Source organism: Argiope bruennichi, chromosome 6 (assembly GCF_947563725.1).
Source record: "Argiope bruennichi chromosome 6, qqArgBrue1.1, whole genome shotgun sequence".
In the NCBI taxonomy this organism is placed as follows: domain Eukaryota; kingdom Metazoa; phylum Arthropoda; class Arachnida; order Araneae; family Araneidae; genus Argiope; species Argiope bruennichi.
The window spans coordinates 67,362,579-67,378,529 of NC_079156.1; the positions used below are offsets into that span (position 1 = coordinate 67,362,579).

General features: G+C 25.0%; 1 protein-coding gene across 1 annotated transcript; it reads right to left on the reverse strand.

The window, feature by feature from the left end:
* Positions 1-429: 429 nt before the first annotated feature.
* Positions 430-11,839, reverse strand: LOC129972753 (cystathionine gamma-lyase-like). Its single transcript, XM_056087002.1, has 11 exons — positions 11,610-11,839; positions 10,240-10,321; positions 8,892-8,987; positions 7,639-7,748; positions 5,887-6,018; positions 5,026-5,083; positions 4,390-4,467; positions 3,509-3,661; positions 1,975-2,149; positions 844-982; positions 430-637 (listed from the first exon to the last, which is right to left on the reverse strand). The coding sequence occupies exons 1-11, from the start codon at positions 11,745-11,747 to the stop codon at positions 626-628; spliced, it is 1,173 nt and encodes a 390-aa protein (XP_055942977.1). The 5' UTR covers positions 11,748-11,839; the 3' UTR covers positions 430-625.
* Between the last annotated feature and the right edge of the window lie 4,112 nt (positions 11,840-15,951).

Below are 15,951 nucleotides of genomic sequence, written 5' to 3' on the forward strand. Positions count from 1 at the left end.
AATAAATATACTGTATGTTTCAGGAAATCAGTTAAGTACATTTGTGTCAATATGACATAGCATTTTGTATTGTGATACTAAATATAGCAATGAAATTCAAAACTTCAGAAATGTGAGCAGAATTTATTCAAAATTCTTGCCATAATAATATTGATAATAATTTATGAAAAAACAATTGATAACAAAAAAATTCTCAATATGATAAAAGGAATGCATCTTAAAAATCCAACATTAGTTTGCCTTTCTTAATCTATTATTTGGAAGTACTTAGTATTTAACACAAAACTTTAATGAGTTAAAATTTAATTGGTAAAAATCAAAGTGGTATAACATATTTTTCATAATTTTAGTTCATAGATTAATTTCTTTCTTCTTCAGTTAAATTGACAAATTAAATTGTCAGTTTTATTCATCATAAAATAACAAAAATAAACACATGGTATCTTTTATTTAAAAAATACACAGTTTAATTGCAAAATTCATTTGATGAATATAAAGAATAAAAAATATACTACTTCCTACAAGAAATAGGAATGTTACAAAGGAGGAGGCATTTTCTCTTAATTCAAGCAGGTCAATGTGTCCTTTTCTTATTCTTTATTTAATTTCGATCACAGACTGTAAACTAAGGTTTTTGCTAAAAAAGAAAATATATATTGATTTTAACATAAAAAGTATATAAAAAAAATCAATTTTTAAAAATGAACTGACAGGGAAATATATTTCCCTTCATCTTTTTATAGGCTGATTTTATAACTTCTAAAGTATGAAACATTGTTTTTACAAAAAAAGTAACTTATTTAACTTTTTAGAGCACAGCAAATATATAAGAAAAACACTTACTGCAACGGCTAATGCTTGATCCAAATCGGCTATAAGATCATTGATAGATTCCACTCCTACAGATAATCTGATTAAATTATCACTTATTCCTAATTTTTCTCTCTGATCACTAGGCACTGATGCATGAGTCATTAGAGAGCTAAATTAAAAGAACAGAATTATTTAAAAATAATTGGACATGCTCCACAAATAACTTAAATTCAAGACAATAAAATTATACATATATCTCGGCTGTGAATTTGTCATTTAATTGAATAAATGTTCACATCACATCAAAATATAAAATTTTATTATTTTTAAAGCTAAGAGGAAATTGGGGGGGGGGGGGGATGAGCCTCTTAACTTATGTTAGGATCTTGGATTTTAAAAGCACTGGAGGACATCAGTAGAAAGTGCTCATAAATCTTTATTTTGAAAAAATTCAGTAATTCACTTTTGATAAGTATTCTTTAAAGTCAGTTAAATTTTATTCATTCTCAAAAGTATAAAAATTTAATATTAAGAAATGGAATCCTTAGTTAACATCAAATTAATTATGCAACTACGAGATAAATTACATGCAAAAAGAATCGTATGAAAATTAATAGTACAGAACAGTCAATTTTAAATTTAAAAACAACATAATAAAATTATTTTTCTTAGCATTGTTTTGTACGTAGAAACCTCTTCCTTATTCATAATACAAGTTTCAATGAAATTTTATATTTTTAAATGCATTTGAAGAAGGATGAATTCGTCTCCTAGTATATCTTACATGTTTAATTCTAAATATATAAAGCATTTAAAGAATTGCTTAGTATTATCTTTACTGTAAGACAATTATCACTAACAAAAATGTTTAAAAATAATGTAGGGTCTAAAAAAAGAGATTTCAGCTTCATATTACAATCATAATGATATAAACTACGCAAAATTTCCAAAACATTCCATCCAATCCATACAACAGCATACTGCTTTAAAATTAAAACACATTGCTTTTTAAATATCCAAGTTAAATATAGATATAAATTTTTAATAAAGGAAATATAATCAGCATTTTAAATCATGAATGTCATAAAGGACAATAAAAATAACATTTTTAATATAAATTTTTAGACTTAATTTTGAATTTTCTTTATAAAATCAACTTACGGTATTTCAGCAAGACTTTCGACAGATCCTAAGCTTTCTGCTAATAGGAACACTTTCAAACTTTTAATGAATTTTTGAGCCTCTGTAAGTCCACCCTTGATGTAAAATGAAACCATTCCACTAGTACCAGTACATTGTCTCTGTGCCAATTCATATTGTGGATAACTTTTCAAGCCTAAAATTTGCATTACAATGTAAAATCAAAATTATATAATCTTCACAAAGCAGGACTGTCAATAAATGACATCATATAACATGTGTGATATGATATTTATGATGATAATTTTAAAAAACAGCTCTGTAGGTCAGACTGCTAAAGCTATAGCTACCAAATTTAACATGTACAAGAAATTAACACTAAGAAAGTGGTTTTCCAATTTTTTAATTGACTTTAACCTTTTCTTCCACTTATTATGAAGAATATTGAATAAAAATTATTTTTGAACAACTTTAAAATTCTAAAAAGGAACTTTTAAGTGGCATCAATTTTATTTTCCTAAGTTTCTGTAATTTTAATAAATTTAGAAACATATTTTGAAATTTATTTATAAAAATACTTTTCTTTAATTATTGGGTTTATACATCTATGCATTGAGATAATATTCTACACATTTTTATTCTGTGCACATTATTGTTTCTAAATATTTAAGAACATATTTTAAAAATAAAAATAGATTAATCAAACCTAAAACATAACTATGCTATGATGTCCCAAGCACAATGCTTGATTTACTTTTAAAATCTTTTTTATTCAGCAGCAGGTTTCAATATAAAAAGATTTATAACAAGGCTTCTTAAACTGTAAATTGCAACACTAAATGAGTAACAAAATACTAGTATGGGAAAAAACTTTTTAAAGATTTTCTTTTAAATTCAGAAACAAATATATATTTGAAAATTATCTAGATTTAAAATGCTCCATTTAATTTTGACAAATAAATATTTTAAATGATTTTCTGTCTTAATGTATCAATATATGAAATATGCAGGTAGAAAAATATTTAAAAAGTTTGACGCAGAAATTTTAAGTATTTTCCATATTTTAGTCCAATATAAATTCATAACTTGTTTTGAAGCTACTTAAGCATTTACTTAATCCAAAGTTTTTTTTTAATTGGGAGAAATATTACTCATACATTAAAAAATTTAGGTATTATATTATTTCTATATGTAATGAATAGTTTAAGTACATAAATATACATTCAAAATGAAAATTTTTTATTTGAATAAGTTATTTTAATAATATATTAAAATATTTTTAAAATACAGAAACAAAATAAATACAAAATTTTCAATTAACAGTTAAATTTTAAAAATTTAATGCATAAGAAGAATTTATATCACATTTATGAATTTAAAAAAATGGGGAGGAGGGGTATTTTTACACATAAGTCGCTTTATTTTAATTTAAAAGAATAGGCAACATACAAGAAAAATGATGAAAGACAAGAGCACAAAGAAGAGCATTTAACAAAAGTGAAATTCATTAAAAGATGGTAATGATATATATATATATATATATATATATACTTACCAGGATACAGAACTCTTTCAACTGCCTTATGTTGTTCTAAAAATTCAGCAACTTTTTGTCCATTCTGCATATGCCTTTCCATCCTTAAATGCAATGTTTTTAAGCCCCTGTTTACCAAGAAACAGTCAAATGGTGAAGGCACAGTACCTAAAGCTAGAAAGAAAATTAAATCTCAGGTTATAATTACTTAAAATATAAAAACACCTTAAAAGAGAAAATTTAAATATCATTATAGATCCTATTATGATGTATTAAAACCATATTATGTTAAAAAAAATCAGATATAAATGTCAAATATATTATGTTTCTAGATATTTTAAATTTTCTAGGAGAGGGTGGGGCATAAATTCAAAACATTATGATGGAATTCCAAACAAATATATCATCACTGTATAGATTACATAATAACATCATCTTTACTCTCCTACCAAAGCACTTTGAAAAGTAATTCGAAACAACTGATCATTTCTTTACACTTACAGTGATTCATTACTTTAGCTTAATAGCCACAACATACGAAAATATAGCTTTTAATACAAACATTTATATATTTTATATGCAATAAAACCTTGGCAAGAATAATATTCTTCATTATATAGTTTTTAGAATGCAGGTAAATAAATATGAATCGACATATTTATTTACCTTATTTCAGAATTAAACATGTGAAAAAAGTTTTTAATTGAAAAGAAAAGTAAGTTTTGTCATTTGGTAGGTTAAATAATTTGCAAAAATAAAAGTTATTTACTTTTATACAGCTATACACTAATATACTATATTAAAAGCTGTTTACCCAAAATATATGCAATAATATGAAATATGTATATGATATAATCAAGTATTTATACAATTTATTTTATATTCATTTATGTTAAGCTTACAATTCTGATAATACTTCATTTTTTTGTAGAGTTCTTCATCACTTGTAGCAAGAGCTCCCATGACAACATCAGAATGGCCTAATAACAGAGGTATTGATGTAGATAAGCATAAGTGAAATAAAAAAGATATTTTCGAAACTGTTCCGAAATATACTCATTGAAAGAGAAAAAATATATATATATTGGCATGATAAAAATATTTATGATTGTTATGATTATAAAATTCTATACCATCACTACTAACAATAAAAATCGAATATATTTTAAAAAATACTCAATAGTAAAGTACTTAAAATTCCTAATCATTATATTTACATTAATAAAAAAAAAAACTTAAAAACATTAGTAATACAATAGTTTTTAATAACTAAATAAAATTTAAGCAAAATTAGAAAAGTTTTTTTTTTTTTTTTTTTTTTTTTTTTTTTTTTTTTTTACAAAATATGGTTTGGATTGCAACTTTTGCAAATATAGTACAGTAAAAAAAAAAAAAAAAAAAATGTTGAAAATAAACTTGAAAAATAATAGCAACAAATTTGAAAATTTTTGATAATACATATTTGTATTAATAAATACACTGAAAGAAAATAAAAGAGTTTAAAGTATGATAAATATAAAGACAGATTAAATTCATACCATTAATATACTTAGACAGGGAATGAATAACAATATGAGCACCATGATCAAGTGGTTTCTATAAAAAAGAATAAAACAAAAATTATAAAATTATATTAAGAAAAAACAGAATAGAATTCACATAATCTGACTGCTCTTATGATATGAATTTCTAAAGAAAGAATACAAGTATTGTTTGTTCATAATATATAGAAAGATGTTTTTTTTTTTTTTTTTTTCCTCCAGCATGGCATGAGATACCAAAATTAAATGTTAAATATGCTCACATCTTCTCTAGACAAAATTTATCCGTGTTCTAATAAAAATATACAAATAGATAGTTATAAATTTCATTTGCTTGTAGAAATTGTTTTTTTAGGAATAATTTAAGGATTAGTTGATTCTTCTCATTATAAAATTGTTATAAAAAAAAAAAAAACCTCCACAATCTCTATTATATATCAAAATTATTTTTTTCATTTTCTTTTTTAAATTAATACATAAAAAAATGTATTATATATTCATTCAAAACAAAATATTTTAACCATGCTGTAATAAAAACTCAATATTAAGATATAGATTTTTAATATAAAATTAAATCTGGATAATTATGATTTACTATTTTCTACAATTAATTCATTTCTATATGAAAGACAAAGCAAAATCTGTTAATTTATCTTTTTTTTTCTAGATTACAATAGATGAAATTCCTATTTATAATGCAAAAATTTTTTAACCTATAAATATTAACTTTTTACCATTAATAAAAATTTTAGAATATTCTTTTTTAAAAAAAAATCTGATATCAGAACATCTATTTACTAATATCAAGAGAAATATATTAATAAAGTCTGTTAATAGAATAAACAAAAAAGTATGTACTTGGAAAAATGGTGACATAAAAGTATTATCTACAACATAAACAATTTCAGGATGATTTTTCAATATCTTAGAAACACCATCAAGATCAACCATCTTCATCGTTGGATTAGTTGGAGTTTCAATCCAAACCATCTGCAACAAAAACATTTTATGAAAAATCTATGGCAAGAAATGGTGATGTAGAGATATATAAAATTAATTCAAAGTATTGCAGGAAACAATATTGAGATGAAATTAATAATAAAATAATATGCTCCTATCAATCCCTAAATGGTGTAGCTTGCAGGAAGTAAAAAAAAAGCATGAATCAATTACTATAAGCAAGTACTTTTTAAGTTGGTACAAATAAGTGTTATAGCACTATTTAATATAAATTTTCAGTTTTAATTAAAAAACTTTTTAAATAATATATCACATAGGAGAAAAGTATATTATCTTGATATATTATATATACATATAGTCTAAATTATTCTTTTATCCAGAGATGGCCTTAAATATAGGAATGGAAATTTGGATATGTACTCAATAAATCAGAGAATAACAGAAAAGATTAAGTAATCTAATCAAAAAATGTCAAAATTGGTATACAGGTGGCAAGGGTGACATGATATATCAACTACTAGTGTTAATTTGAAAAGAACACCAAACAAGGGCCAACTATGGATGAAAATATTAGAATTTCTATGTCAATGATTTTGATGGAATTTAGAAATAAAACTGCCCATGACAGATATGCGAATGAAATTTTTTTTTATTTATATATTTCTTTTCCTTAAATGTGAGAAGCTAATTTAAAATAGGTTCATTACAAAAACAATATAAATAAAATTCACAGAAATTTCCTTATCCCATTAATTATTTTTTTCTTTTGTTCCCTAAAAACTATGATTAGGGAAAGGATACAAATGATGATAATCATTACATCCAAGAGAGCTCAGTTTTTAAAAACTATAAAGATACAAAACTGGATGGTGGTATGCATCCTTTAAGTATTAGTCTTAAGTACTAAAATATCAAAATTAAATATTAATATTTAGCACTTACTTTTATAAATTAAAATGGAAGATGAATTAAAAATGAGGCATTATATATCATCAACTTTTACAATGTTTAAAAGAATGTTTAAGAAAATCTAGCTTTTTTTTTTTATTATTATTTATTTATTCTTTTTCAAGTGCCCATTATATTCTATAGATACAAACTTTCCATTCAAAATTATAATTATTGTTACTTTCATAAGATCAGGAAATAAGTTTCTGAATTTTTCAGTCATGTCTAAAGGTCAATGCAGTATTAAAAATAATAATGTACAAAAGAATCTGAAAAGGGTACTTTGGAATTATCCTGTCGACCTGACAATGCTTGCAAAAATACACCTCTCCTTTTTCTACCTTTTGGCGATAATATCAGGTTTGGCAAAAATGGTTGATGGGATAATCCCAAAATACCTTGAAAAGTAACTGCCCAGTAAAAAAAACCTTGAATATGAAGGTGATTAAGATTATTTTATGACAACATATAAAAAATATATAATTTAACACACTTCATAGCAAACACTAAATCATATATAGTCTAGTATATAAAATATCATATGTTATGCATACCATATATCAAAAACTATACACTTGACTTGTTTTCAAAGTACTAAACAAACTGCAAATATTTAATTTTACAATATAACTTAGCTTTAAACATGCAATTAATAAAAGTTTTAACAAGCATGAATGCAGTTAACTAATAAAATAAGCATACTCTAGTATTAGGCTTGATAGCATTTTCAACATTCTTTAAGTCACGCATATCTACAAATGATGTTTCAATTCCCATATTAGCAGCACAGGTTCTGAAAAGTCTGTTAGTTCCTACATGGAGAAAAAAGGTTTTCTCTTTACTTTAAAAAGTAATTCAATATGAAATAATATTTTTAAATTATATTGCTTTATACTTAGGTTTTGCAAGTATTTAAGATTAAGTTTCCAAAGTTTGAGAAAAATGTATCTAATATAAAATATACCTTTTGTGCCAAACATAATAATCTTTTTAATCAAATTGAAAGTGATATTTATTATTTATCCTCCATAAAGTATTGATGTTATTTTTGTGATAATGTGGCAATTATTATAGACAGACAATAAATGATAGTATTTTATGAAAATATTCTCTAGTGACTAAAACATGTTTACATATTAATATGGAACAAATAAAAATTGAGGATAAAATTTTTAAAAAATCAAAAATAATTAAACAAAAGTAAAAGTTTTTCTTCAAAAAAGCTTAAAATATATAAAATATAACATGAAAATATCATTTTAGTATAGTATATGAAACAACATGAACCATTTCTAAAAAAATACCAAGAAAAAGTTTTATAAAATCATTTAATTAATATGATATAGCATAGAGAAATAATTAACTTCAAATAATTCTTTTTCATCCTTATTTACAAACTAACTACCACATGAAATATAAAATAACCAGTTAAATGAATAAGTGATATTCCAATACATAAAAATAAGTAATTATATTTCAATTTTTTTACAAAATTGTTCATTTGACAGACAAGACAAGAGCCAAATTGGAAATCCAATAGAAGTTAAAGATAATATTTTTAAGCAATATGAGCATATTAACTCATTTTAATTTCAATTAGTTCTTTAACTGTATATTGATGATATGGTTATAAAGAAATCATAACAATTAGATCCATATTTCCTAAATTGGATTGTTATTAATACCTTTATTTGATGAATGCATGCTTTTTTCTATAATGAATATAAATTTTCACACAAAAAATTACATTATATATAAATCTATATAAATGAGGAAAGGAATTCAAAATGATTAAAGGAATTTCAAAAATGATTAAGTTAATTAACCATGCAATAAGTAACAGTAACATTTCATGAAAATTTTCTACAATTTAAAAAAAGCATGTAGTATTTTTATGACATCAATTTTTTTAAGTCATGCAATTTTTTGAATATTTAAATTTACAAAGAAATTACCTCCATACAAGTCATCAAAGCAGATAATATGATCTCCAGTTTTAAGAAGATAGGTTGTAGATAAGGTTGCTGCTAATCCAGATGCAAAACATAAAGCTAAGTTTAAAAGAAATGAAAAAGTTTATAACAAAATTTTTATAGAATCAATTCATAATAAAAATTTTTTAAACAAAACAAAAAAAAAAGTGCTAATTCTAAATTTAAGGTTTTTAACCTAAAGCTATTGAGAAAAATATTAGAAATTAAATAAATCTCAGCAAATCATCATAAAATTTGTAGATGTTAAATATATATTAGATGATTTCCCAGTTGAAAGAGTCCATAATTCTAGATTATTCTGCCTAATCCCATTTTACAACCACATTAATTAAAGATTTATTTTCAAGATTTATGCTTGGTCACTATAGAGTGGAGAGGACAAAAAAGAAGTATTTGTTCTAACTAAAACACACACACACACACACACACAAAAAGAGGGGGGGAGGGAGAGAGTATATTCCTGACTCATATTTCTTAACTCTGAATTTATTAGAATCAAGTGAATCAGTTTAAATTTTGAACTAGAGGAGCACTCTTTTTGGTAGACAAAACAAGCAAGAAAATCAACCATTTCATGAACACATTTAATTTATTTTTCTTTATGAAATCAAAAGTTCATGCATAAATCCACAAGGACGAAGATAAGAATTAGGCTGCCATTTGTTGCTATTATTGATATAACACATAATACTACCTTAAGAAGAAAAAAATTCTTAATCTGATAAAGACCAATTCAACTTAAAGCAAAGATCACAAAAAATTTCTTTCAAATTATGTTAAAATTATCAATAGTAAGATAACTGAAGTAAAATTCTGAAGAAAAAATTAGAAAATATTCTCTAGAAAAATCATTTTAAAAACCTTTTGTATAGATAGATATATTAAGAGTTTTTTCATGTACAAAATGCTTTTAAAAAATATATGAATGACTTCTTTATTGCTTGCATTACCTCAAAAATAAATCAAAGAATGGAACAAAAATAAATTCAAAATAACAAGATTTTGTAGTTTTGCAAGGAAAGACTTCCTCTGAAAATGTTGGATTATACTGATATTTTCAATAACTAAGTAGGACAAAATTTATCACAATTTAATTCATAGAATACAAAATGATCTACATTGTCGAATTTTTTTGCTACAAATAATCTTAAGTTTTATAACAATAAATACAAGTAATAAATATAAATGTAATTTTAAAATAAACATTTCAAACTTGAAATTATCAGTACAAATTTTATTAATTATAATATTAGAAAGTCAACATATTAAAAAGTAATAATATAAAATTTAAGGGAAAAAAAGTTCTTACCATATTTTGCATTTTCTAGAGAAGCCAAACTTTCTTCTAAGCATTGTCTAGTAGGATTACCACTTCTGGAGTATTCAAAACCCTTATAAAAAAAAAAAAAAAGAAGAGAAAGAAAGAAGCTAATTTTAAAGATGTTTTATGTTCATGTTTCATTTATATATGCATTATAAAACATCAAAATAGAAAATAAAAAAAAAATTTGATTACATATTAGAAACAAAATACTTAAAATGAAAGTATACTGCAAATTCTTCTACCAAATACATTATTAATTTAATGGTTAAGAAAATAATGGTACTCAAGAAAAAAAAATTCACAAAACAACTGAGAAATGTTAAGTAAAGACAAATAAAAAATTTTAAGTTAAGTAAAAAATTTTAATATATAAGTATTTCTGAAATTTAAAGAATACACTACTATAAAAAAAATGCAGAGATGTTCTTTTTAGTAAATTCCTTTCATGGTGAAATTACTATGACTGTGAAACCAAATTAAATTCTGAATATATATATATATATATATATATATATATATATATATATATATATATATATATATATATATATTATTGAAAATAGGAAGAAAAATAATTCTAAAATCCTTTTTATAGATATATATTAAAAAATCTTTTGCTATATTTAAAAAATCAAAAGGAAAGATTATTATGATTGGAAGTAATAAAAAATAAAGATTATTTCCAAAAAATGTTCAAATAATGATTTCTTTAAGCTGTATAACACAGTACAAAACCCAATGTCATTAATTATTATTTCAAATCCTTAATTTTTACTCTATATAATGTTCTGAAAATTATCTTGTAAGCCTCATGAATCAACTCATATAAAGCAGAGAATTAAAACCATAAAATTTTAGACAAATGACGATATAATTACATGAAAATATATTTGTTACTAACAAAAGACAATAAATAATATCAGGAACAATCCTATAGCAGAAAGATATGTTATGTAATAGAAATTAATTTTTCTAATGAATGAATATGTCAAATAATTAAATTCGTTCTATACAGTATAAAAGAAAACTCACCTTAATCAGACATTCAAAATGCATTTTAATAGTTATAGTTTATTTTAAAGTAAGCTACAAAATATTTTGTAGAATGTTTTCTTTACAATTCAGTCTCATATTTAAGCAATAAAATATAAATTAATGTTTATTGTTATAACTTGCATATAATATTTTGCAAATTAAATAATGTGACATTTTAGCATTAATGCAATTAGCGACAGGAAAACTTTACAATAAAAATTAATATTTTTATTTAAGAGGTGTTTGATGGATTTGAAGTCATTATTTTTATAACTATTTTAACTCTAATACACGTAATACAGAGAAAATCAAGTTATTACCGAATGTTCAGCAGGAGCATGTTGTTGAAATGTAGTAGCTAGAGATATTGGAGGAATGACAGCTTTGTGACTCCACTTTTGGGGATCCTGCCCATCGTGAATAGCACGAGTTGCAAATTCTGTCATAGGAGGAGACATGCTGAATGCGATTTACTGTTTTCTACTCGGAATGCCGGGAGGAAAAGAGACCTTCAAATCGATACCACGCAGGATATAGTAGAAAAGAAGCCTGCTATCTCGTACTGATGTAGATAATCATGTGGTATCTCATTTTCTTATGTTGTTATTTTTCGGTTTGTAAAAGGCGCCTGTTGCCAGGTTGATTTTCTCTTTTCACTAGGATTAGAGAAAAATCAATTCTAGTGTTCCTGATGATGATGAAATTTCAATCAATCAAGTCAAACAACTTCTCCAAAAGCACACAAGGATCAAATAAGCCAATTTGTGAGGATTTGATAAAATTTGTAGAATTTATGTCAAAAGTTATTTATAGATATCAGTTGTGTTTTTATTGTGATGCATTTCAATTTTAGTTTGCAATAACTTGAGTATTTTTCTGTACATAAATAGCAGCAGAACACTTTTTAAAGATCGCGGTAACAAAATAACTAATTATCTGCAAACATAAATAAATTTTAAAAAACTAGGTTTAACTTTGTGATTTGATGAGGAAGATTCTAGAGCAACATTGATCATGTATGAAATTATAATCAAGCATTCTATTTCATTTTAATCACTCTTTTTTCAGATTTGTTTTCTGCTGAAAACTTGTCAAGTGTTTAATGTTATGCGAACACGAGGAACTGCATTCTTAATGAAGCAAATTACGGATGTAATGCCTTCTGATCTTTTTCCTAGACCTTTCTGAATATAATTTCTTGAATTTGTTACTATTGGCGATAAGCGAAGATCGAACTCGCAACCTTATGGTTCGTAGCCGAGTAACATGACCACAAGACAAAAGAAATTTCTCATGTCTCGTAGCTGTTATCTGGCTTATAAAGCGTCACCACAAATTCTATTCTGCATATTATATATATATATATATATATATATATATATATATTCTAGAGGTTAAAAGAAAAAATACCAGATGGAGAGCAGATATTAGAGAAGAAATCAGCTTGTAACAAATGTAATTATGTTGATGTCTCTGTTTCAAAGTTGACTCGCCTGATATTGTGCTATGCTTACTTCACAACTGTGTTTTCATGATGGATGCATTACAAAGATAATTTCTTTCAGATGTATTCTCCCTTTCCATCTCCAAATACTTCTATTGTCTTCTAATGGTTTCGCAATGTTACCAATTTAATAAAGCTTACAGGACACAAGTCAAGTATACCGCACTACTAATTTGATTTTAGACACCGTTTTGCATCTTGTTAAAGGATAAAACACATTACCTTCAATATACAGGGTGGTTATAATTAAACTTCCCCTATAAACAGCATCATACAACGCATACTGGTGAATGGATTGCAACTAAATTTGGTATATAGACTATACACAAGATGCGCTCACGGAATTTTGAAAAAAAAAAAAAAAAAAAAAAAAAATTTAATTTCAAAATGTCTACCAGAGGGTGCCTTTTCCGGAAAAACATTAAATTTAACACGATAAACGACCAAAACGGAATACAGAAATAATATTAACATTTATTGACTAGTTTCCGATCACCTTGTCATCGAACCACATTAAATACAGGTAAAGAAAAAATAACAGCATGCTATTTGAGAAAAAATAAATCAAAATAAAAAATTATTACAGTGAATCTTTCGTTTTATAATTTTCAGATAGAATATTGATATCGCTGCCAAATAAACTCAATGTTATGTCATAAGATCAATTTATCATTTTTGAAAGCTCAAGGAAATTTCGGTAGTGCGCTAAAATGAATCGTGTTATAAAACTAAATTATTGAAAGATATCCCCAATTTTTATTTAAAAACAGCATACGAAATTTAGTTCATTCCGTTTTTATCTGTTGTGGGAAACATAGTCAGAAGCAGACCAAAGAAATAATTTCAAAGACTTTTTTTTTCGGAATGAAAGAGTTCTAATTTAAAGAAGAAATCTCTAAATTTTGATAAATTACATCAAAATTTAGAAATCGCAATCTTTGACGTCTTTCACACTTCGTAAACCAGAAAGTAAAACCAAATCATGAAAACTCCCACTGAAAATAATTTTGGGAATTTCTAGAAAATAATGCATATGACAATAGGCTAATATAACATCTCTAAACTGTGATTACGAAACTTAAGCAAGGCTTTGAATACCACGAGTGCACAGATTTTCATTTTCAATCTCCTACAATGAATGTATGTATTCATAGCATATTCAGGGAAACGGAGTATGCATTTTTGACTTCTTTTTAGGATCAATTGATATCAAAAATTTAAAAAAAAAATGGATTTTAACCAGAAATCGATTAAAATTTTAACACATTTGCCTATTTGACTTCCGAATGTATTATTGCTTAAAAATCATTTTTGCACTGCTTTAAAATTAAAAAAAAAATCCTGTGGCATTACTTTTATTTTCTGCAATTTCTCTAATTTATTAAACTAGAGATTTTCAGGAATTTTAATAAATTTTTAAAAAAATATATTTTATAACAATATTTGAAAAATATTTTAAAACAATTTTAGTTACTATGTTTATAGTTTTAGATATTACAAGTGTATTAAATACACTTTTTATGCGCACTTTATCTTTGCTATAATTAAGAGTTAACGCTTTGCACTCGGAAGTTTCCTTTCAGGTGTTCAAGACGGTGTATCATTTTGAAGTTTTATTTATTTATTTTTAATTTTGATTGTTGAAAATACCTATAGAGGGTAAGAAGATATAGATTAATTTTTCGGAGAAATTCAACTTGCTACTGTTTAATATATTTATTTTTCGGAACAATAAACAAATTCCCGTATTAGGTGTATAATTATACATCGAATTATTTTTCCAACTGTAAAGGAATAATAATTCTAAAACATTAATTTAAAGATAGTCGAATCAAGTCTAAATCATTATTATAACACCGTGTTTCAGACCATGGGTTCAACTTCCTATTTCAAACAATTGAGAACATTTAGTTACATTACATAAAGACGCTATGATTTTTGAACGAGTTATATGCCTCTGATTGTATAACATTATAGATAAAAGGTTTTCTTCCAAGCAAAATATCTCAAATAGTTTTACACAAACATCTTTTTACAGTACCTATCATTCTCTCTCACCAACTTCTCTACCAAGCCGCTAGTGGAATCATGAACTTCGTCGAAATACTATGCTCAACATAAAAGCACTGGACCTCTGATGCTGATAGAACTTTCTAAATCTCAGTAAATTCTTCATTGGCAACATGGTATTTGTAGCATTATCAGATATATTACATTAATTATACAAACTTCTGAAGTGACATAAAAATCTTATCAGTCGCGAAATCTGCAACTAGATTCAAATATATTACTATCGTAATGTCATAAGTGAAAAGTGCGAGGTAATCTTTTCGTATTGATTCTGTTCTTATTTCTGTATTTATCAATTAAAATATTTTTCTTGATTTCGTAAATATTTTCTATTACATTAGTTCCATCAACTAGATTTTTTGGGCGGGTAGGGGGGGGGTCGATCTTGCAAAAGAAAAAAAAACCATGTTTGACTTAATCGAAAAGACGCGGATTGTCATCAATAGATGAATTAAATTTCTTCCAGAAACGCTACTGTTCTTTAATATCGCCAAGAAAGTATTCCAATTTCATCACTAGGAAATTAACTGTATTGGTCTTTAACTCTGATGTACCACTATTAAAATTTGGCGAAACATTATTAGCATATTTTAAAAGACAACAACTAAAAAAAAAAATCCTACTCTGTAAATCGCTAATTTGGCTTTATATTCTTAACATTCCACAAGATTAATATCATAGCCCGATTCTGTAAATGAATCACGAATTTCGTTGTCTAGAAATGTCAATTTGCAAAAAAAAAAAAAAAAAAAAAAAAAAAGCAGGCGGCTACTACGTCAATCTTACATTATCCTTTAAAACTCCATTATTCATTCAGACATCAAATTAACGAATCAAGAAACAGAATTTCTTACTATTTTTCGTTTCCTTTACAGATCAGTAGCTTAATCTTTTCTTCTGCCGTCATTGTGAACGTAAAATTGAGTTTAATTGACGTCAAAGGATGAGTTTCAACATCAGTATGTTAAGTATCGAAAGTTTATGACTCCTTGTCACTCAACGCATAATATAAAAAGAACGAAAAAACGAAAAGGAATATACTTACAAGAAAACTAATAATATTTGAATTCGTCTATCAGAATGTTCTT